The 22,107-nt window shown below is 43.9% G+C and overlaps 1 protein-coding gene across 1 annotated transcript in view; it reads left to right on the top strand.

Annotated features, from left to right (window-relative positions):
* The window catches only part of drp2 (dystrophin related protein 2), a 102,892-nt gene that overhangs the window by 7,021 nt on the left and 73,764 nt on the right, over positions 1-22,107 (top strand). Inside the window, exons 4-7 of the mRNA XM_068047680.1 lie at positions 847-1,115; positions 11,738-11,884; positions 13,484-13,562; positions 16,673-16,733. Coding sequence (XP_067903781.1) covers positions 847-1,115; positions 11,738-11,884; positions 13,484-13,562; positions 16,673-16,733 — 556 coding nt within the window. The remainder of the gene's footprint in view (positions 1-846; positions 1,116-11,737; positions 11,885-13,483; positions 13,563-16,672; positions 16,734-22,107) is intronic.

The raw sequence follows: 22,107 nt of genomic DNA, 5'->3' as shown, positions 1-22,107 counted from the left end.
TCATGTGAATAAAAGCCCATAGCCTCAGTGAGGTTTCAGGCTTTTCATCACATTATCAGCTAGAATATGTGATACCATATCGTTATTTTCCTCCCTGCATTTTGTTTTTTTATAATTGCTACACTATATGCCCAGACTGTGATTCCTGCAGCTAGTAATTCAAATCATTTTGAAGGTAAAACATTAAGTTTGACCCTTAGCCTACTGGTAATTGCAGGTCAATAGTTGTGCCCTTGGAATAATCAGTTTATAAATTGTTAATTTAAGCATTGTGTCACTGAAAGAAATACTCAGATGATGAATTCAAGCTATTTAAATATCAAAAGTATTCTACTATTGTTAACATTAATCCTGCAGTTTTAAAAAATAGAATTATAATTTCAAAGATTTACCTCTTCCCCCTTTCTTCATATTCGTTCTTCTTTCCCATTCTTTTCCTCACTCAGATTTATTTTATTTTAATTTGAATTGTTTTCCTACAATTAAACCTAATCACTCTTTAATACTGTATTCTTTAAAAACTTTAATCACAAAACACTTCCCAAATCTTTTTTCATCATTTAATGTTTTGTCCATTTTGAAGCTGAAAGTAGCTGCTACACAACAAACTCCACTATCTCTGGATATTCTATATTGTATTCCATACCGCCACCTGTTAAGCTCCTCTATCCCATAATCACAGTGTCACAGTGTGAACTATTATGTTATTGCCACCACTGGACTGCCACTGGGCAGTTTAGTCTCTCCATTATCTAGATACCCTTGTATCCTCTTGATTAAGTCATCTTATAAGATTCCTCCAAGGGCATACTCTGTTTCTGAACCTCTAATGAATCATAATTTCAGATATGTCACCAAAGCAGAGAATCCAGAATGTGAGTCGGTTCATTTGGAAGCAGGCTAATGTATCAAGTGAAATGTGGGAGAAGCTGAGTGCTCGCTGCATGGACCGGCACAGGCACATTGAGAGAACGATGGAGAGACTTCTAGAGCTCCAAGGTGCCATGGATGAGCTTAGTCTTGCCCTAGACCAGGCTGAGGCTGTTCGAGATTCCTGGGAGCCTGTGGGAGATCTCTTCATTGATTCATTGCAGGAACATATTGAGACAACTAAGGTATAGTTAATTGCTATAGTTACCAACCAAATGTTGACCAGCTGATGTGACAGATAGAAGCATTTTTGCCTATGGTGGATTATTAAATTGATCCTTTCTTGCTGGTGCAAGTACATATGGAATAGGCATTACACTCCGGGACACAAAAACACCAGATGTATCACAACCTCAATGGAGAATAACTCCAAATAACTCCAGTGAAACACAAATTTGGGGCAGACCTGGCACAATGGATCACCACCACATTTCCCTTGGCTTTGTGTCTTGGAAGTAGGGATAGCCAGGGCACAAAAAAGAGGAAAATCAGCCACCGTGTCCCTGGACCTCTCAGGGGAAGCCTTATATTACGATACCCAGGTTTCATTAGAATTGAATCATAGAATGGTGAAAGCACAGAAGGAGCCATTCGGCCCGTCCTGTCTGCGCCAACTCACTGCAAGAGCAACTCATCTAATCCCACTCCCCCTGCCTTTTCCCATAGCCCTGCAAATTTTTCTTCTCAGGTAATTATCCAATATCACATCAATCGCATTGCCTTCATCAACCCTCTCTGTTACCTCATCAAAAAACTCAAGCAAGTGGATTGAACACGATTTGCCCTTAACAAATCCATACTGGTTTTCCTTAATTAATCTACATTGGTCCAAGTGACTGTTAATTTTCTCCCGAATTATCATTTCCAAAAGCTTTCCAACACCAATATTAAACTGACTGGCCTGTCATTGCTGGGCTTATCCTTACTACCTATTGTCATATTATGCTTTTGCTATCTTGTAACCTCTAGAGTTTGTGTTTAATTTCAGATAGTTATATGTAACCTTTCACCTTTAAACAATTAAAAAAAGAAAAATTGAAAATCTGAAACAAAAACAGAAATGATCAGAAATGCACAGCAGGTCAGTTGGCATCTGTAAAGAGAAGAAACAGATTATGATGTTGCCATCGTCAAAACAGAAGCCTGAAAGAAAACAAGCAGATTAGTTTGTTGGAAAAAGCAATATTAGGAAAGAACTAGCATTTATATAAGACCTTGCACTATGTCCCAAAGCACTTTTAAGTACTTTTGAAGTGAAGTCACTACTGTCAAGAAAACATGCTATGCTGAATGATGATTTTAATTCATCGATTGGAAACGTACATTAAACTTTTAAAAAGGAAAGCTGGAATCCTGCATTCAACTTTTTTTTAAAAACAGGCAGCTAGGATGGCCACCACAATTTGCATTGAAATACCTCACATTGCGAGCCATCGAAGTGGAGATGCATGTCTAAATAGCTCTCATCCAGAACAATGGCTCGAACAGTTGAGTGAATTATCTGGTATCACTCTCATTAGCAAGACATTCAAAGCCATCTTGGAGCATTCACACTAGTGGAGACGAATCTCTGGGTGGTAAATATTGGAACAATAAGATCTGAGAGAGATTTGGGATTCTTAGGCTTTGGATCTCATCAAAGTGGAAAAAAACACTGAAAGAGTCATGTGACAGTCTCTCCCATCTGTGTGAAAACTTGGAGTTTCTGTGATACACAATTGACAAGCTTTGAGAGCTAATCAGTGCAGGACCCCAGTGGGGCTGTCTCTCTCTCTCTCTCTCCCTCTCTCTCTCCAGGTATACTGCAAGCTTTGAATCCTGTCCAAGCCTATCATCACTACAGACAGAGACCCCGGGAGGTAAGCCATCTACATCACTATCTCCAAGGAAAACCTGAACCAGGTGGACTAGCTGCAAGTGCACTTCTACCAGCCAGGAACTTCAGAACTACATATTCAGCCGGAAGAGAACTGAATTACCAGACCCCACAGACTGTATATTATTTTTATTTCTCTAGCCTCTAATCTAACAAAACTATTCTTTATCACTCTGTAACCTATTTTTGTGTGTGTGATTCTCATGTGTGTGCGCATGAATGTGAAAGTTGATGCATAGTTTATTATTTTTACTTAGATCAGGTTTTGATTTTAAGTACATAAAATAACCTCTTTCTTGTTTAAGCTCAAGAAAACCTGTCCGATTGGTTCTTTTATGATCATAGCACATAAAGGGTTAAACACTCACTAAATTGGTAAGCGCGTCAACTGTTAAAAAAGGAATAAGCCCTGTTTCGGTCAAACAAGGAGAGGTACAATAGGGGAGCCTTTCTACCCCTCCTCACCTGATCATAACAGAAATTTTGGGGCTCGTCCAGGATCAAAACCCAAAGACACATGAGAAATTGGAAGTGGGAAGCCAAATTGAACCCTAGCAAAAAATTAAAACCTTCAATACGGGTTTTCTTGTGGTTTTCACTGCTAGCATACTAAAATGTCCACATAAGGCCAGTACCTTCCTAGACAAGAGTGAAATAACTTGGGACAGGTTAAAAGCCCTATCTATTGCAGGGTTGAGAAATGCAGCTGGGCAGTTAGGGATTACTGTCCGTCCAAAAGCTAGGAAGCCTGAAATCCGAAAACATGTGGCCAACCATTTTGCACTTGAACCTGAAGACTCAGAAACAGGTTTAGAGTAAGAAACAGACAAAGTAACATTAGCTAAGATATAACTAGAAGAGAGGAGACTAGAATTAGAATTCTAAGAAAAAGAAAGAGCTTTCCAGAGAGAGAAAGATGAGAGTCTCAGGAAAGGGAAAGAGAAAGAGCCTTCCAAAAGGAGTTAAGGCAGCTTGAATTAACTAGAGGAAGACTCAATACATCCAGTGAAGGCAATATTGGTGAGGGAACTACCTCTAGCTCAGCACCCAGTGTTGAGCTCTTAACGTTCTCCCAGTTGATCCCAAAGTTCAAAGAGGGAGATATGCAAACATTTTTCACCTCTTTTGAAAAGCTTACAAAACAGCTGACGTGGCCGGCAGAGAGCTGGACCCTGTTATTTCAAAGCATGAGGTTTATTCACGGTTGCCTAATGAGAGTTCAATCAGGCTATGAGATGACTAAAAACGCTATCCTGAGTGCACATGAGCTGGTACCGGAGGCGTACCACCAAAAATTCTGAACCCTCCAAAAGCAGCCTGTACAAACTTACCTCAAGTTTGAATGAATTAAGCAACTTGCTTCTGACCAATGGATATGGGCACTCAGGATACAGCCCACATATGAAAACCAGAGAGGTGATCCTTCTTGAGGTGTTCAAAAACTTGCTTCCCCTTTCCCTTAAAACCCACATAGAGGAACAAAAGTTTCCAAGTGACAGGCAGGCAGCAACCCTGGCTGATGAATTTACGCTTTTCCACAAGCCCTTACCCAAGGGAAGCCCTCCAAAAACCCGAAACAGATAAAAGGTGGGAGGTTGATAGGAGCCTGGACTGCCACGGGCAAGAAGGGTAAGCTAGACTCATAGGGGGCCCTCCTCAGGCCAAAAAGGACGATGCTGAGAGCAGGAGTGATGTCCAGAAGCCTGTGTGTGTCCATTGTAACAAGGCAGGGCACCTCTGAGCTGGCTGCTGGAAGTTACAAGGAAAACCTGTAGGATTAATCAGGGTACACCAGACCAGTGCAGGAAAAGGGGCCCTGATGGAAAGCACAGCAAATCAGGCTTTACCTGCGGCAGCAAGACCCAGTAAACCTACAGTTGAGAGTGCAGGAAACCTTAACAAAATGAGAGTTACCAGAATTTTGTGTCCCAAGGAAAAGTGACCCATATCCCTCAGTGAGGCAAGCAAGCCCAAAGTCATACTTAGGGATACAGTGGTCACCCAGTCCCTTCTGCTCGGAAAGGCATGACCTTTCCCCCCAGGGAGTACAATGAATGTTAGAGTGTTAGTGAATGGTATCAGAGGATAGTATATGTCCACACCTTTATATTGTATTCACCTGGAGTGCGACCTTGTTTCAGAACTGGTAACCGTGCGGATTGTCCTTAGTTTACCCGTGGACAGGGTTGACCTGCTCCTGGGTAATGATCTGGTGGGGGCGAAGGTGGTAACTTCCCCAGTGGTTTTAGGGAGACCAAAAGAGTTCAGGGAGACAGAGAAATTGCAAGAAAAGGTCCCCAGCAGTTTCCCTGACTGTGTGGTGATCCGGTCCATGGTCAAACAAACTCCGTCAGAGGAGGCTGAACTGGCACTACAGACAGATGACCCTACTGTCTGGTTATCTGAAACCTTCTTTGGGAAGTTAGAGGACTCAAAGGATGTGTTGAACAGATCTTCCTTGGTCAAGGCTCAACAAGCTGGCCCAGGCCCAAACTGAAGCTGAAGCAGAGGGAGTCTCAGAGTAGTAATAAAGAATGAGTTACTAATGAGGAAGTGGAGACTTCCTCACAGACCTGCCGACAAAGAGTGGACAGTGGTTCACCAGACAGTGGTGCCGGTGAGGTACCATAAGGAAATACTAAGAATAGCCCATGAAGCTTCAATGGCTGGACATGTTGTTGTACGAAAAACCCAAGCCCACATAAGACAACATTTGACTGGCCAAAACTCCACAAAGATGTGGTGGAGTTCTGTAAAACTTACCGTACAAGAAGCCCCAACCTGCAGTAAAACCTGCACCCCTAATTCCTTACCAGCTTTTGGGGAACCCTTCAGCAGAGTGCTGGTGGATTGTGTGGAACTCCTGCCGAAAATAAAAGGGGGCTGCCAGTATCTTCTCACCCATTATGGATGTGGCTACCCAATTCCCAGAGGCCCTTCCCCTAAGAACTACCTCGGCCAAGGTAGCGGTGGAGGAGCAAACCCAATTCTTTACCCGATATGGGCTGCCTCCCAAAATCCAATCAGATCAGGGCATGGATTACATGCCTAGTATCTTTCAAAAAGTCATGGGTAATCTGGGCATAACCCAGCTAAAGTACTCAGCCTACCACCCACAGTCACAATCGGCTTTTTAACAGTACCACCAGACCCTAAAAATAATGATCAGGTCATACTACTAGAAGTACCCCCATGACCGGGACAAAGGGCTGGGATATCTCCTGTTTGCCACCAGGGATTCACCCAATAAGTCCACCAGCTTTACTCCCTTTGAACTAGTTAATGGACACAGGGTGAGAGGTCCACTTAAACTAATCAAGGAGAGGTTTTTGGGCCACAGGGATAAGCCTTCCATGTTAAACTACATCTCCATGTTCTGGGAGCAGCTCACGAGAGCAATGGCTCAGGAGCACCTAAAAACCTCCCACACAGCTATGACAAAGCAGGCAGATAAACATGCCAAGACCAGAACATTTCAGCCTGGAGACCATGGGCTGGATTTTATGTGGCCGCCGCTGTACTCAGCAGTAGCTGTAAAAGATGTCAGCCCGCACGCGCAGCATTTACTCCGCGGAGATGTCGCGATCTTAAACATGGTGGCTCATTAACATGCCTGGGACGGCCACCTCCCGATGATGTGGAGGGGCAGGAGAGCTGTCGCCTGCAACGGTGTACGTCGCCACTGCGCAGTCGACGGTGCCATTTTTAAAGGGCTTAGAGTCCCAAACAACCGTTTCAAATCTTAAAGGTAAATTTAATTTAAAAGTCTTAAAAATGATTTTAAAAATCTTTCCATCCCCTCTCCCACCACCCCCCCAATAGCCTTACATTTAATTCCTTGCCCACTCACCCCCCAAAATACTTACCTTGACTACGTGACCTTCCCCGCCCCAAAGTTCACAAACTCTAACCCTCAATCCCTTCTCACCATCCCCCCAATCAATCCAAAGAGTTTGACCCTGCTCCCCCACTCCCGCACTGAGAAAAGTACCTCGTCCCCCCTCCCCATAGGAGTTGCACCTCATTTCCCCAGTCGGAAATCTGAAGGCACATCAATGCTGGCCGCCAGGATGAAGATCTCAACCTGCTGTCTGAATCGCAGCAGCCTGCATGTTAATGAATGGTAAGTGCCCATCTGCATATTGTACTGCGGGTCCTGTCACCAAGTGACGGTGGGGGCGCCGACAAAAGGCCTCGCTGCCACCGCCGAGATCGGGATGGGCCCTGCCATGTCGAGGTCGGTGGCGGGCCTCATCCGGAGCAATCTTTATGCTCCCACACCACCATTCCCGATGTAGAGGACTCTATAAAATTCAGGCCCATGTGTTAGTACTACTCCCAATACCGGGTAAACCCCTGAAAGCCCGGTTTAGTGGCCCCTAGAGAGTAGTAAAGAGAACTGGCAAGGTGAACTATTTAATTGACACACCAGACTGCAGGAAAAACAAAGGCTGTGCCATATCAACATGTTAAAACAGTATCACAGTTGGGAAGGGGACAACCAAGCCCAGGTCTATCGGGCAGTTAGGACGACAAAAACAGTGAGGACGAGTTAGGAGGGCCTGGAGGGTTCCCAAATCGAACCCCCTACTGTTTAGTTAGCTAACACTGAAATGCTAGAAAAATTGGACATTGTACTCTTCTACTTAAATGCAGAACAAAGATAAGCCCTACTAAGGTGATTCACAGCATTTAAAGAAATCTGCAGGGACACACCAACATGCACAAGCCTCACCCTACACAATGTGGCTGCCGAAGAGACCCCTCCCATAAAACAGAACCCCCATCGCCTAGGTCCCGGGAAACTGACCCAGGTGCGAGAGGAAATTCAGTATATGCTGTAAAACAAGCTGACTGAGCCCAGCCAGAACAGCTGGAGTTCAACAGTTGTGCTTGTACCCAAGCCCAATGGCTCAACAAGGTTCTGCATTGATTACAGGAAGGTTACTGCAGTGACCAGAGCTGATTCCTACCTAATTCCTCGCCTGGAAGACTGTATTGTTAGAGTAGGGAATGCCACCTACATAACCAAGATAGACTTGCTAAAAGGATACTAGCAGGTTCCATTAACACCCCGAACCAAAGAGATCTCAGCTTTTGTCACGCCAGTTGGCCTATTCCAGTGCCGAATGATGCCCTTTGGATTAAGCCACCTTCCAAAGGCTGATGAACCAGGTACTGGCTGACCTACTAAGTGTGTAGTGTACCTAGATGATTTGTTAGTCTACAATGAGACGTGGGGGACCACCCAGACCAATTAGAAGCCCTTTTCCAAAGCTTGCAGTCAGCTGACCTAGTGGTAATCCTTGCAAAAAGCATGTCTGCTAAAGCTCAAGTAACCTACCTAGGGCATGTTTTAAGTCAGGGGTGAGTGCTGCCTAGAGCAGCAAAAGTACGGGGCCTGATCGATTTTCCTGTCCGCACGACCAAAGGGGAAATAATGCGATTTATGGGGATGTGTGGGTTTTACCACAAAGTCGTCCCAAACTTCAGCACTATAGCTGCCCCACTGACAGATTTACTACAGAAAAGAGTATAATCTGGTCAGAAAGGTGTCAAGCGGCTTTCGAGAGGCAAAAAGCCATCTTTACCAATGAACCGGTGCTCACAGCTCTGAATTTTAATTAACCATTTAAAATGGCATTGGTGTTAGTGACCGAGGGGTATGTGTCGTCCTACTCCAAGATGATGAGTCAGGCATTGAGAGACCAATTGGGGTACTTCTCCAAAAAATTAAACTGACACCAAAAGAGATATTCCACTGTGGAAACACTGGGAATGTTGCTAACTCTCCAGCATTTTGAGGTCTATGTCCAAAATGGATATAGGGAGATTTAGTCTGCACCGACCATAACCCTTTAACCTTTGTGGAGAAATTCAAAAATCAAAATACAAGGCTATTTTGATGGAGTCTGCTTTTACAACCCTACCACTTAAAAATTACCCACATTGCTGGAAAAAACAATGTAATAGCTGATGCATTGTCCAGATGAAAATTAAACCAAAGCCTAGCTATGGCAGAATGAGTTTGAGAAGTGAATGTTTGACAATGAATGTATGTGTACAGTTTATTTTTTTCTTACCTACCACCTTATAATGAAGTGCTCCTATTGTCACATTTCATTGAGCATGCTGGGAAGATGTCATGAAAATGTGCTATGCTGAATGATGATTTTAATTCATCGGTTCGAAACCTACATAAAACTTTTAAAAAGGAAAGCTGGAATCCTACATTCAATTTTTGAAAAACAGGCAGCTAGGATGGACACCATAATTTGCATTGAAATACCTCACATTCTGAGCCATCAAAGTGGAGACACCTATCTAAATAGCTCTCATCAAGAACAACGGCTCGAACAGTTGAATTATCTGATATCGCTCTCGTTAGCAAGACGTTGAAAGCCATCTTGAAGTATTCACACTCATGGAGACGAACTTCCAGGGGGTAAACATTGAAACAATAAGACCTGAGAGAGATTTGGGATTCTTAGACTTTGGATCTCATCAAAGTGGAAAAAAAGAATACACTGAAAAAATCATGCGACAGTCTCCCCAGTCTGTGTGAAAACTTGGAGTTTCTGTTATACACAGCAGACAAGCTTTGAGAGCTAATCAGTGCAGGACCCCAGTGGGGCTGTCTCTCTCTCTCTTTCCCTCTCTCTCCGGGTGTACTTAAAGCTTCGAATCCTGTCCAAGCCTATCATCACTACAGACACACTGGGGAGAAAGTCATCTACATCACTATCTCCAAGGAAACCCTGAACCAGGCGGACCAGCTGCAAGTGTACTTCTACCAGCCAGGAACTTCAGAACCACAAATTCAGCTGGAAGACAACTGAATTACCAGACCCCATAGACTGTATATTATTTTCATTTGTTCTGGACTAGAATCCAACAAAGCTATTCTTCATACACTCTATAACATATTTATGTGTGTGTGTGATTCTCGTGTGTGTGAAAGTTGGAGCATACTTTTACTTAGATCGGGTTTTGATTTTTAGTACAATAAACTTACCTCTTTCTTGTTTAAACTCAAGAAAACCTATCTGATTGTTTTTTTTATGATCATGGCACATAAAGGGTTAAACAGTCACTGAATTGGTAAGCACATCCACTGGTAAATAAGGAGAGGGACAGAGGGGAGCCTTTCTACTCTTCCTCGCCTGATTGTAATACTGTTGTAATGTAGCGAAAAGCAGCAGCCAATTTGCACATAGCATGGTCCTGAAATCAGCAATGTGATAATGACCAGATAATTTGCTTTTAATGTTTTTGGTGAGGGATAAATATTGGCCAGGACACCCAGGAGAACATTTGCGTTCTGCTTCAAATAATGGCATGGGATCTTTTACATCCATCTGAAAGAGCAGACATTGCACAGTTTAACATCTCATCTGAAAGATGGCAGCACCAATAATACAGTACTGTATTATTCCCTCAGATTATGTGCTGAAGTCCTGGAGTGGGGCAAGGGCATATGGTCTTCTGATTCAGAAATGAGATTTGTATCAATGAGTCAAGGTCAATACCTTGGTAATTAGACTCTGTATCATCCCACTGATGAATTTTTATATCATCTAATGGCCTATTTAGTAATTTGCAGGTCAGTTCACCCATGAACTCACTCTCCATGACTGGTCTGTCTGTTGATTCTCTCTTCTTCCCTGTGCTCCTTTTTCTTGCTTTAAATGTGTGCTGTTGTTGCCTCAAACCTTGTAGTTCCTGACCAATAAAAGTAGCTTTGCCCAAATCTACAGCAACTTATTGAGGAACTTCTCCAGAAACAGTTATGCGAGAAACTAACACACAAGATAAATCCTTCTAAGTGATTCCCTTGTGGACACTTAAGTGTGTTGGCTGCAGTGTTTCACTGATAGTTCACTGGAATTTTGGAGGTCCTTGCCCCTTCTGAGCTGTGCACTGCAAAAACCTTGCATTGTTAGCTAACTACACCCAAAACTGATGGTTGACTGGTGTTGACTGCTATAGGGTACCTCTTAAATTATCCTTTGAAAAAATCCCAATGTATCTAAGCTGCCCCTTTAAAGAACCATATTGTCTGCATAAACCAGGACAATTGGCCCAAAGCATCTTCAATAAAATGTCCACTTCACTTCCTCCTCCAAAACCATTTGGTGCTGTGGTACATTATTCTACACAATCAGAGATATATTCTTGGCTGAATGTACAAATCAAGTGCATAAACTGTATTGAATAATTTGAATGATGTAGAAATTCTGTCATTATGATAAATATGAAGCAGTTCTGTCTTGTTGGCTGAGGTAGCTGCCCCTTTATTTCGGGCACAATATATTTGCAGCCTGAATCTATTTCATTATATACATTGCAAATTTGTTATTATGGACTTGAGAGAGAGTTTAATGATGTACAGGCTTTGTGAATGTTCATTATAACAGTGACAGCCTATTATTTTTTCAAAAAGGCTATCAGTTATGAATTTATAAAGAGTCTTGGTAACATGCTGAGAGCTATAAAAGGAGTGGACAATAGTGCTCTGAGTCTAGTTAAATCAAACAAACAGATATTTCGAGGAAGGCAAGTAGATTTTAGCCAGCATGCACAATTCATAAGGATACAGGAGAGATGGAAGGGATGTCCAATGCTTGTTTTTAAAATTACAAGGTACCATTCAAGTTCATAACCTTTTGTTATTATCCCTTTTCAGGAGTTAGGTGATAATTCAGGTAATTGTGATTCTGAATAGCAGCTCACATCCTATTTAGAGAATTTAGTGTTGCTGCATTCTCATTGGTTGGAGAATTCCTAATTTCACCCACTGACTCAAAACAGCAATAACATGAGTAACCTAAATGAATAAATTCTCCAGTAACCCTTAGTGATTTATGATTAGCACTGAATGACAATTTCCAGGCTAACATTTCTCTTCTTTTGCCCCTTTTGGCTTATAAGGTATTCAAAGAGGAACTGGGAGCAGTAAAAGATGGCATGAAAATTGCCAATGACTTGGCTCACCAACTTGCAATCTCAGATGTACATCTTTCCACAGAAAATGCACACCGTCTGGAGGAACTGACATCAAGATGGAAGGCTTTGCAAGTATGTGATGCCAATAGTCAACAAGAGTTGGGAGCCCTTGCTGAGTTGTCCGGTTTGGGGAATCATAAACATGTGAACTTTGTAAAGGAACTGTAAAAAAAATTAGAATAACAGAAAAAGAAAAATCCAAAAATGGCTTAATGAACTCATTGTGAACTGTGGGCAATTAGATAGTCTGGAGTTTTGTTTCATTCCTTTCCTTTCCTTCCTTTTGCCCTCAAAAAATAGTGCCACTTACTTTTGACGCGCGCATGAGATTGTTCATCCTTTTGCGGCACTGGACCCAGTCTCGGCGGGTGACCCCACGGCAGCTTACCTCCTCTGCAAACATCATCCAGGCTTGCTTGGTCAGGCAGGAGGGCCTCTTCTTGCCATTGCTGGGGAAAAGGACCTCCCACCATGCCGTGCAGCCTGGGGGAAAGTGAGCAGGGAGGCATTGCTGAACTGTGGGGCCATCCTTCCTCAGACCTCTGCTATCTCCTGTGCCTTGCTGGGGTATTGGTTTCCATATGCAGATAAGCAGCTTCTGTACTGGCTGGTCAGCTCCAGCACCAAGGTTTTTAAGTGGATTCTGAATGACTGCAGAGCTGGCTTTGTTTAAATATGGCAGAAGCACCTGCTGACTTGTCAGCTGACACCGTTAACGGCGTTGGTCAGCCGGCCCCTATACGTCACTGGGGGGGGCGGCTCGACCCAGCCATGCTAATAAGCCACCGTGCTTCAGATCTCAGCGGTTCTGTGACGTGTTTTCTCGCCTGCCGCTGATTTCAGTGGTGGGCCTATAGAATCCAGCCCTAGCTGAAGTCAAGCTCAAGCTCTGGTATGATGCACTCCGTGATTAAAGAGGCTGCCAATGCTTACTGTGAATGTTGAGGTCGCTTTTAAGTGCTATCAATAGGAAACATTCAGGAGCAAGTAAGTTGTCCAATCCCAAGAGAATTTCTGACCCATTTGTTTTCTTTTTGTTTGAGATTTATTTTGGAAACATTTTACTGTTTACGAAATCTTTAAGGGGAAAGTCTCTCTCTGGTCCATTCCTTTGTTACATGTTTTACCAGTATTTGTTCTTAACTTTCTTCTCCTTCCCCCATACTTACTACAGATGAAGTACAAGAACATAGCAGCATCAAAACGATTTACTTAAAACTGGGAGCTGCCCATAACCTTCGTGTATCAGGTTTTCAGGCCCCACACTATGTGCATTTAAAAAAGACAAAAAGGTCAAATAAATCCCTCCGTTTTGTAGGTAGTAAATTGTCTGCTATTTTGACACATAAGACTGCCATCACAAAAAAGGAATAAACACACTTATACATGCCTCAAGCTACAGTTCAGCTCTCACACCATCGCATTCAACAGTTTTATAGTTGGAAACAGAAAAAAGGGGGGAATGGGAGTGTGGAAACTTTTTTAACCATATTTTTGTGAAATATTTTATACTGAAAGTATACCCTTACCCTTTCTTTCTCCCTTAGCAAAATATTAATTACAGTTATAGATCAGAAAGGAATTACAAAATCTTTACTGTATAATCACTGTGGCTTTTCTATGTGATATCCAGGTCTCAGACTCTGATGGCTATTGCTCTTCATTCCACAGACCTCCATAGAGGAACGTCTCAAGCAGCTTCAAGATGCTCACCATGACTTTGGCCCAGGGTCCCAACATTTCTTATCTAGTAAGTTCAATCAAACACAATTTGGAAATGTTGTGAGTGTACTTTTTTTAGGGGCAGATGGGGAAATGTTTTTTAATAACTTTTGCACAATCAAATAATTCACCTCACAGTCAATTGACTTTATCAAATGATATGTTCCAAAGTGGTTCAGGTTTGACAAAGTCAGTCTGTGTTAGGTCTGTATTTCTGTACTATTCTTCACATCTAATTCTTTGTTCTATTCACAATGAGAAGCTTGCATAAAGAAAACAATTCATATCAATCACAAAATCTGTCATCTTCCATGTGAGTCACTCACCAATGTCTATTATTCTGAGTAACTCACTCGCCATTATCTCTATTCTCTGTTTAATTTACTCCTGATGCCTTTATTCCCATATACAAGATGCACTTACATCTTGTATATAACTTGCTGGAGTTTATTATTGTACTTCGATTGCTGAGAGCAGACGGCATGTTTATGTTGTAGACCAGTCCATATTTTCTCTTATTTCTGTGTTTGGGGAAACTGGGCCTGTATTCTCTAGAGTTTCAAAGAATGAGAGGTGATCTCATTGAAAGCTAAAAAATACTTTTTAGAATTAGAACATTACAGCGCAGTACAGGCCCTTCGGCCCTCGATGTTGCGCTGACCTGTGAAACCATCTGACCTACACTATTCCATTTTCATCCATATGTCTATCCAATGACCACTTAAATGCCCTTAAAGTTGGCGAGTCTACTACTGTTGCAGGCAGGGCGTTCCACGCCCCTACTACTCTCTGAGTAAAGAAACTACCTCTGACATCTGTCCTATATCTATCACCCCTCAACTTAAAGCTATGTCCCCTCGTGTTTGCCATCACCATCCGTGGAAAAAAACTCTCACTATCCACCCTATCCAACCCTCTGATTATCTTATATGTCTCTATTAAGTCACCTCTCCTCCTCCTTCTCTCCAACGAAAACAACCTCAAGTCCCTCAGCCTTTCCTCGTAAGACCTTCCCTCCATACCAGGCAACATCTTAGTAAATCTCCTCTGCACCATTTCCAAAGCTTCCACATCCTTCCTATAATGCGGTGACCAGAACTGCACGCAATACTCCAGGTGCGGTCTCACCAGAGTTTTGTACAGCTGCATCATGACCTCGTGGCTCCGAAACTCGATCCCCCTACTAATAAAAGCTAACACACCATATGCCTTCTTAACAGCCCTATTAACCTGGGTAGCAACTTTCAGGGATTTATGTACCTGGACACCAAGATCTCTCTGTTCATCTACACTACCAAGAATCTTCCCATTAGCCCAGTACTCTGCATTCCCGTTACTCCTTCCAAAGTGAATCACCTCACACTTTTCCGCATTAAACTCCATTTGCCATCTCTCAGCCCAGCTCTGCAGCCTATCTATGTCCCTCTGTACCCTACAACATCCTTCGGCACTATCCACAACTCCACCGACCTTCGTGTCATCCGCAAATTTACTAACCCACCCTTCTACACCCTCTTCCAGGTCATTTATAAAAATGACAAACAGCAGTGGCCCCAAAACAGATCCTTGCGGTACACCACTAGTAACTAAACTCCAGGATGAACATTTGCCATCAACCACCACCCTCTGTCTTCTTTCAGCTAGCCAATTTCTGATCCAAAGCTCTAAATCACCTTCAACCCCATACATCCGTATTTTCTGCAATAGCCTACCGTGGGGAACCTTATCAAACGCCTTACTGAAATCCATATACACCACATCCACTGCTTTACCCTCATCCACCTGTTTGGTCACCTTCTCGAAAAACTCAATAAGGTTTGTGAGGCACGACCTACCCTTCACAAAACCGTGCTGATTATCGCTAATGAACTTATTCTTTTCAAGATGATTATAAATCCTGTCTCTTATAACCTTTTCCAACATTTTACCCACAACCGAAGTAAGGCTCACAGGTCTATAATTACCAGGGCTGTCTCTACTCCCCTTCTTGAACAAGGGGACAACATTTGCTATCCTCCAGTCTTCCGGCACTATTCCTGTCGACAATGACGACATAAAGATCAAGGACAAAGGCTCTGCAATCTCCTCCCTGGCTTCCCAGAGAATCCTAGGATAAATCCCATCTGGCCCAGGGGACTTATCTATTTTCACACTTTCCAAAATTGCTAACACCTCCTCCTTGTGAACCTCAATCCCATCTAGCCTAGTAGTCTGAATCTCAGTATTCTCCTCGACAACATTTTCTTTCTCTACTGTAAATACTGACGAAAAATATTCATTTAACGCTTCCCCTATCTCCTCTGATTCCACACACAACTTCCCACTACTATCCTTGATTGACCCTAATCTAACTCTAGTCATTCTTTTATTCCTGATATACCTATAGAAAGCCTTAGGGTTTTCCTTGATCCTATCCGCTTAAAGGGATAGACAGGGTAGATGCAGGTAAGATGTTTCCCCAGGTTGGGGAGTCTAGAACCAGGGGACATAATTTCAAAATAAGGGGGAAGCCACTTAGGACCGAGATGAGGAGAAATTTCTTTACTCAGAGGGTTATGAATCTTTGGAATTCTCTACCCCAGAGGGCTGTGGAAGCTCAGACATTGAGTATGTTTAAAGCAGAGATTGACAGATTTCTAAATACCAATGGCATAAGGGGATATGAGGATAGTGTGGGGAAAAGGCTTGAAGTGGATGATCAGCCATGATCATATTGAATTGCGGAGCAGGCTCGATTGGCTGAATGGCCTACTCCCGCTCCTATGTTCCTATGTATTTCCCAAATGTTGTGCTGGATTATTCTTTCACAAAAAAGTGAACATTGAATATCATTTTACTAACATCCTAAAAAAAAAATCTGATTTTGTTCTTTAAAGCCAAAATTTCTTTTGGAGTTCAGTTCTCATGAACCAAAAGAAACATTGTAAAATGTATACATTGTCCTTGCACTTCGTCAAAGTGAGCTGTCATTGCTCTTGTTGTGATGTCTAAATCATTGAGACAGCCGCCTGCACACTTCAAGATGAGAGCTGAGGCATTCAAATATTCGACCTAAAAATATGATTTATGCTGTTAAATGATTTGTGGATTTTGTTTTCACATTTTCTATCCAAATCTCTGTGTGACTCATGCTTTCAGCTTCTGTCCAGGTTCCCTGGGAGAGGGCCATCTCGCCAAACAAAGTGCCGTACTATATCAAGTAAGTGTATCCGAGACAACAGACTCCTCTTCCATCCCACAACTGACGCCTCAAATACAGAGTCGTGTTTTCAATGTTTCATTTAACTTGCAAATTGTATCAAAACACTTATGATTGATATTAACATCCTTTTTGTTTGTTTGGTTCTGTCCATCTTTCTCAAGTTCTTCTGATTATACTTTGTTTAATTGGCAAGTACTGAAGACATTGGGCAGAATTTTAACTAGCAAGTGTGTGAAGGGGGTTAAATAATAAAAAAAAGTCAGTGTGTTGGAAACCCGACATGATCCCATTCACTTTGCATTTAGCCGATGGGCGTTTGAAGCTGAGCAGGAAAGTCCCCATGGGGTTGCTGAGTCTGAGAATTAAATATGTAAAAATGCAATTGAAAGCATATTTAACTCTACACTAACCCTACATATTTAACCTACATTCTGGCTTTAACTGCCAACGCAAAGGTTTTCTGAGTTGCCTGAAACTCGACAAGGTAAACAAGGTGAGAGCAGACTGAGGATTGACAGGGCTATAAAATTGACTGGCTGGAAAGTCTTTAAGTACTGAATGAGGATAGCTGCTTCCCTGCCTAAGTGAAAGGCTTTGCTCACAGGAATTGTTCTGAGAGTGTGCTTTCTCTGCTTTAGAGGTGATTTCCAACACTTTGGCAGTCATTTCTCCTACCTTGGGCTTTGCTCTCCTTGATCTGCATTTCCCTCCTGTCAGCCTTCACTGCAGCATGGAAGCACCTTACACCTCTGATGAGGAACAAGAGGAACAGCAATACCAACATCATCAGAACCAGAAGAAGCAGGAACAGCAGCAACAACAACAACTTATATTTGTATAGTGCTTTTAATGTAATAAAACTTCCCAAGGTACTTCACAGCAACATAATAAAACCAAACGTGACACCAAGCCACATAACGAGATATTAAGTCAGATAACCAAAAGCTTGGTCAAAGAGGGAGGTTTTAAGGAGTACCTTAAAGGAGGGGTGTCAATTAGCTCAGTTGGCTAGCAGGCTAGTAGTGTATGATGCAGAAAGATGTCAACAGCATGGGTTAAATGGCGTACTGGCTTTGGTAGTTCATGAAGGCCTGCCTCCTCGCCTTGCCCCACACTTGAGGAGTGCTAACCCTTAAGCTATATATCACCAACTGTCTCTCTAATGGGGAGAGATGCCTATGGTCCTTTGGGATGATGGCTAGAAGAAAACAAGGTGGAGAGGCATAGGGATGGAATTCTGGAGCTTCGGGCCTAGGCAGCTGAAGGCTGATTAAAATTGGGAATGATCAAGAGGCCAGAATTAGAGGAGCACAGATATCTGAGGGTTGTGTGGCTGGAGGAGATTACAGAGATAGGGAGGGGTGAGGCCATCAGGGATTTGAAAACAAGGATAAGAATTTCAACATCAAGGGATTGCTTGATCAAGAGCCAATGTAAGTCAGTGAGAACAGGGGTGATAGGTGCATAGGACTTAGTGCCAGTTAAGACACAGGCAGCAGAGTTTTAGCTGACCTCAGGTTTACAGAGACTGGAATGTGGGAGACCAACCAGGACTGCATTGGAATAGTCAAGACTAGGGGTAACAATTGAGGCATGAACGAGAGTTTCAGCAGCAGATGTGCTGAGACAGGACAAAGTCAGGCAATGTTACGGAGGTGGAAATAAGCAGCTTTACTGATGATGCAGAGATGTGGTGGGAAACTCATCTCAGGGTCAACCAAGATTGCCAACAGACTGGTTTAGTCACAAGACTGTTGCCAGGGAGAGGAATGGAGTCAGTAGCTAGGGAACAGAGTTTGGAGCGGAAACTGAAAATAATGGCTTCAGTCTTCCCAATATTTAATTGGAGGAAATTTCTGCTCATCCAGTACTGGATGTTGGATAAGCACTCTGATAATATAGCAACAGCGGAGGAGTCAAGAGAGGTGGTGGTGAGGTAGAACTAGGTGGCATCAGCATACATGTGAAAACGAAACAGTGATTTTTGGATGATGTCGCTGAGGGGTAGCATGTAGATAGAAATAGGAGGGGGCCAAAGAACGAATCTTGGGGGACACCAGAGGTAATGGTGGGGGACTGGGAAGAGAAGCCATTGCAAGTGATTGTCCAGCTACTGTTATGACCTCATTTGAGACCGTTAACTTTAAAACAGGAAATATGAAGTCCCCAGACTGATTAAAGAATTATGTGACACAATTTCATGTTTTAAGACTTCTACTATAACAACTAATCTCAACATCAACATTACCTAACCAATACTTAGTAGGTAGCTAATACAGTAAGGCTAGAATTTTTTGAATGCTTGATGGGAGCTGTCCACTAACTGAAAGGTTGGTGGCGATCTGGCCTCCACCGGGCCTGGGGATCCAGTCCAGATTTTATGTTCGGGCACAGGGTACTCAATCAGGAAGCCCCACGCCGCCTCCCCCCCCCCCCCCCCCCCCTCCCCCAAGGCCGTCAGAAAGTCGCCTACTTTTATCAGTTGGCTTTTCTCAGGCCTGGGCCGCCCAACCAGCCAAGGGTAAAATCACCATGGCGGCGGGTGGAGGCCCTTAAATGGCTGTTAATTGGCCACTTAAGTGCTTTGATTGGTCTGGGGCAGGGGCCGTTTCCCGCCGGTCCCATCCCGCGTAAAATGGAGACGGGAGCGGGTCAGGAAGGGCCCCCCAAGCCTCCCACTCCATTTTATGACCCCCCACCCCCGCCACCAACCCGCTCTTTGGGGAGGGGGGACATAAAATTCCGGCCTAAATTACAGAGAAAGGTATTTTCCATTAATTTATTTACACATTCAAAACCCCAACATCACATTTATACGTTACGCAGTGTTCTCATTGAAAAGGTATCCTTGCAGTTAAAAGTCCCAAACTCCTCCCAGTTGCAAAGGGTTGGAGCTCCTGGTCTTTCACGAAGCCAACAGCCGGAATTTTCTTCTAGCAGCGGGGATCTCGATGTCCGGAAAAAGCGACACCGAGATTCCTACGTTGCCTCTTCTCTGGAAGGCCTGTCGAATCTACTGCCAATCAGGCACTAAAGTGGATAGTGGCAGGCCCCCCACTGGATCAAGGACCCTATTGCCAGAAGTCTTGCCCTTGGAGAACTGCTGGCCAATCAGAGATCGGCAGCTGCAGTGCAACCGTGAAGGTGGTGGCTGTTGCTGGAGGAGCATGCACCGGAAGGCATTGACTGCACACAGGCAACAATCAAGATGCCCTCAGATCATCCAGCATAATTCGTAAATCAAAAGGGATTCTACTCCATCAATTTTCAGCTGGTATTCATGCATGTCCATGTCAGGTATCCTGGAAGCTGCTGTGATGCCTTCATTCTGCACCAGGCACATCTCCCACAAACCTTCACACCTCCAAACAGAGTCAACGGTTGGCTCCTCGGAGACAAGAGGTGCCCTCTAAGGATGTGGCTGGTGACACCTGTGAGAAACCCTACAACAGACGGCTGGAAAGGTATAATTGGAGCCACATGAGCACAAAGGCACTCATAGAGCAAGCCATTGGGTTGCAGAAAATGAGATTCAGGTGCCTGGACAGATCTGGGGATGCCCTTCAGTATGTAACAGCCAGGGTGTCCAGGACGTTAATAGTCTGCTGTACCTTGCACCACATAGCACTGCAGAGAGGACTGGAGCTGCATGAGGAGGAAGGTGATGGCCATTCTGCATCCTTAGAGGAGGAACAGGAGAAAGAGGAGCCTGATGTAGCTGCTCACCTAGCTGTCAGAGATGCCTGCGATGGTCTGTGATTCATACAGGCATGATTCAGCTAGTCTGAGTCTTTGATGTCATATGGCATATTAGTGCTGAACGTACTGCTCCTCACTTCCAACACAACACATTCCTACTGTCAATAATACTTCCATTCCATCAATAAACTTTGCTCATCTTCTACTCCGGTCATACCATTCTCCTCAAGGCTGATGACCACTTGGCAAGCAAGAGGCAACAATGAAGATGTCTGGGCAGTGGAGACTTGAAATAAAGTTGATGTTTCACAAGGAATTACAATAAAATTGACACAGCGACATACTTGTAAACACCCAAGTGATCCTCCTTGTGAAACTACAAACTCTTCCTAATCTTCTCTTCCTTTTCCTATTACTTCTACGTGGTGCTATCCTGTGGCTTCAGCAGAGCTGGAGGCAGGCTGCTCATTCTCCTGTTTTAACAGCTGTGATGCTCATGGTGGCCATCCTCTCAGTTTTAGGGCCGATGAGGGCCCCACCAATGACTGCCCTACCTGCACCAGTGCAGGGGCAGATTTGGTCATTGGGGCAGGTGGCAGCATGTGGGACTCTGACTTGGGTGGTTGGGGGAGGGGGGGGGGGGCACAGGGCAGGGGGTAAAGGATGAAAAGTGCGAAAACCTTGAGCAAATTCTCAACTTGCATGTGCCTTTTCTCCACCTTCCCCCTCATGGCCCACCCGCACTTCCCTACTAGCCAAGAGCCGGAGAGCACTTTGTGGCACTTCAATGAGGTGCTGAGCGGCGAGGCAAGACTTTTCTGCATCCTATTTAAACTGGCAGACTGAGCGTGCAGGCCATTGGTGAGGGCCAGACTGTCGCATCAAATGCTCTGTGCAGGTGGCCTCTCCACTCCATGGAGGTAGTCATCAGCACAAAGGCCTGAGACATCATGGCACTCATGCTAGAGACAGACTCCTCCAATCTCTCCAAGGGTGCACTGTGCCTCTGGAATGCTGACAGAACCACACACATTTTCTGTTGCTGCTCCAGAATAGTTCTCTTCATGGATGGCCATCAAGGCTCAAAATCTGTGTCCAACTGACCATCAAGGCTCAAAATCTGTGTCCAACAGAGCAGAGCTTGGAGAATGCTGCACCCTCCGATGATAACTCTCCACTGTTGTATCTATCTCCAATACTTGCTCCTGCTCACTTGTGATGTGCGACTCACCATGTGACAACCTAGTCACCTGCCTTGGAGGCCTTACCGAGGTGTGTGCAACTGCGCTGGTGGAGGTTCCACATGAGTAGTGTGTCAAAGCTTCCTCAGAGTGCACAACCTCCTCTGAGGACTCCTCGGTCTCCTCTTGCAGCATCTCCTGCATCATGTTTGAAGAACCTGTGGAAGATAAAAGACCTGAATTAGAACTGACAAGGGGAAAAAGATCAACGTCATCATTGTGCAGATGCTCATATTTCAGTTGGCAGGCAACAGAAATTCAACATAAGTGAGTGCTACGGGGTATGTGGTTTGTGATATCTAATTCTGTCACCAGGTATCTGGGAGGACGCATCATTCTGTCTCCAATGGCCATGCACTTCCCCAGTCTGCTGATCTCCATCACCACCTCCTTTGCAATGGTCAGGGTGGCTATGACTGGAGATCCACCCT

The sequence above is a fragment of the Heterodontus francisci genome, chromosome 15, assembly GCF_036365525.1.
Source record: "Heterodontus francisci isolate sHetFra1 chromosome 15, sHetFra1.hap1, whole genome shotgun sequence".
NCBI classification, from domain to species: Eukaryota; Metazoa; Chordata; class Chondrichthyes; order Heterodontiformes; family Heterodontidae; genus Heterodontus; species Heterodontus francisci.
The sequence above is the reverse complement of the archived record's forward strand: the minus strand, read 5'-3'. Positions and strand labels throughout refer to the sequence as shown.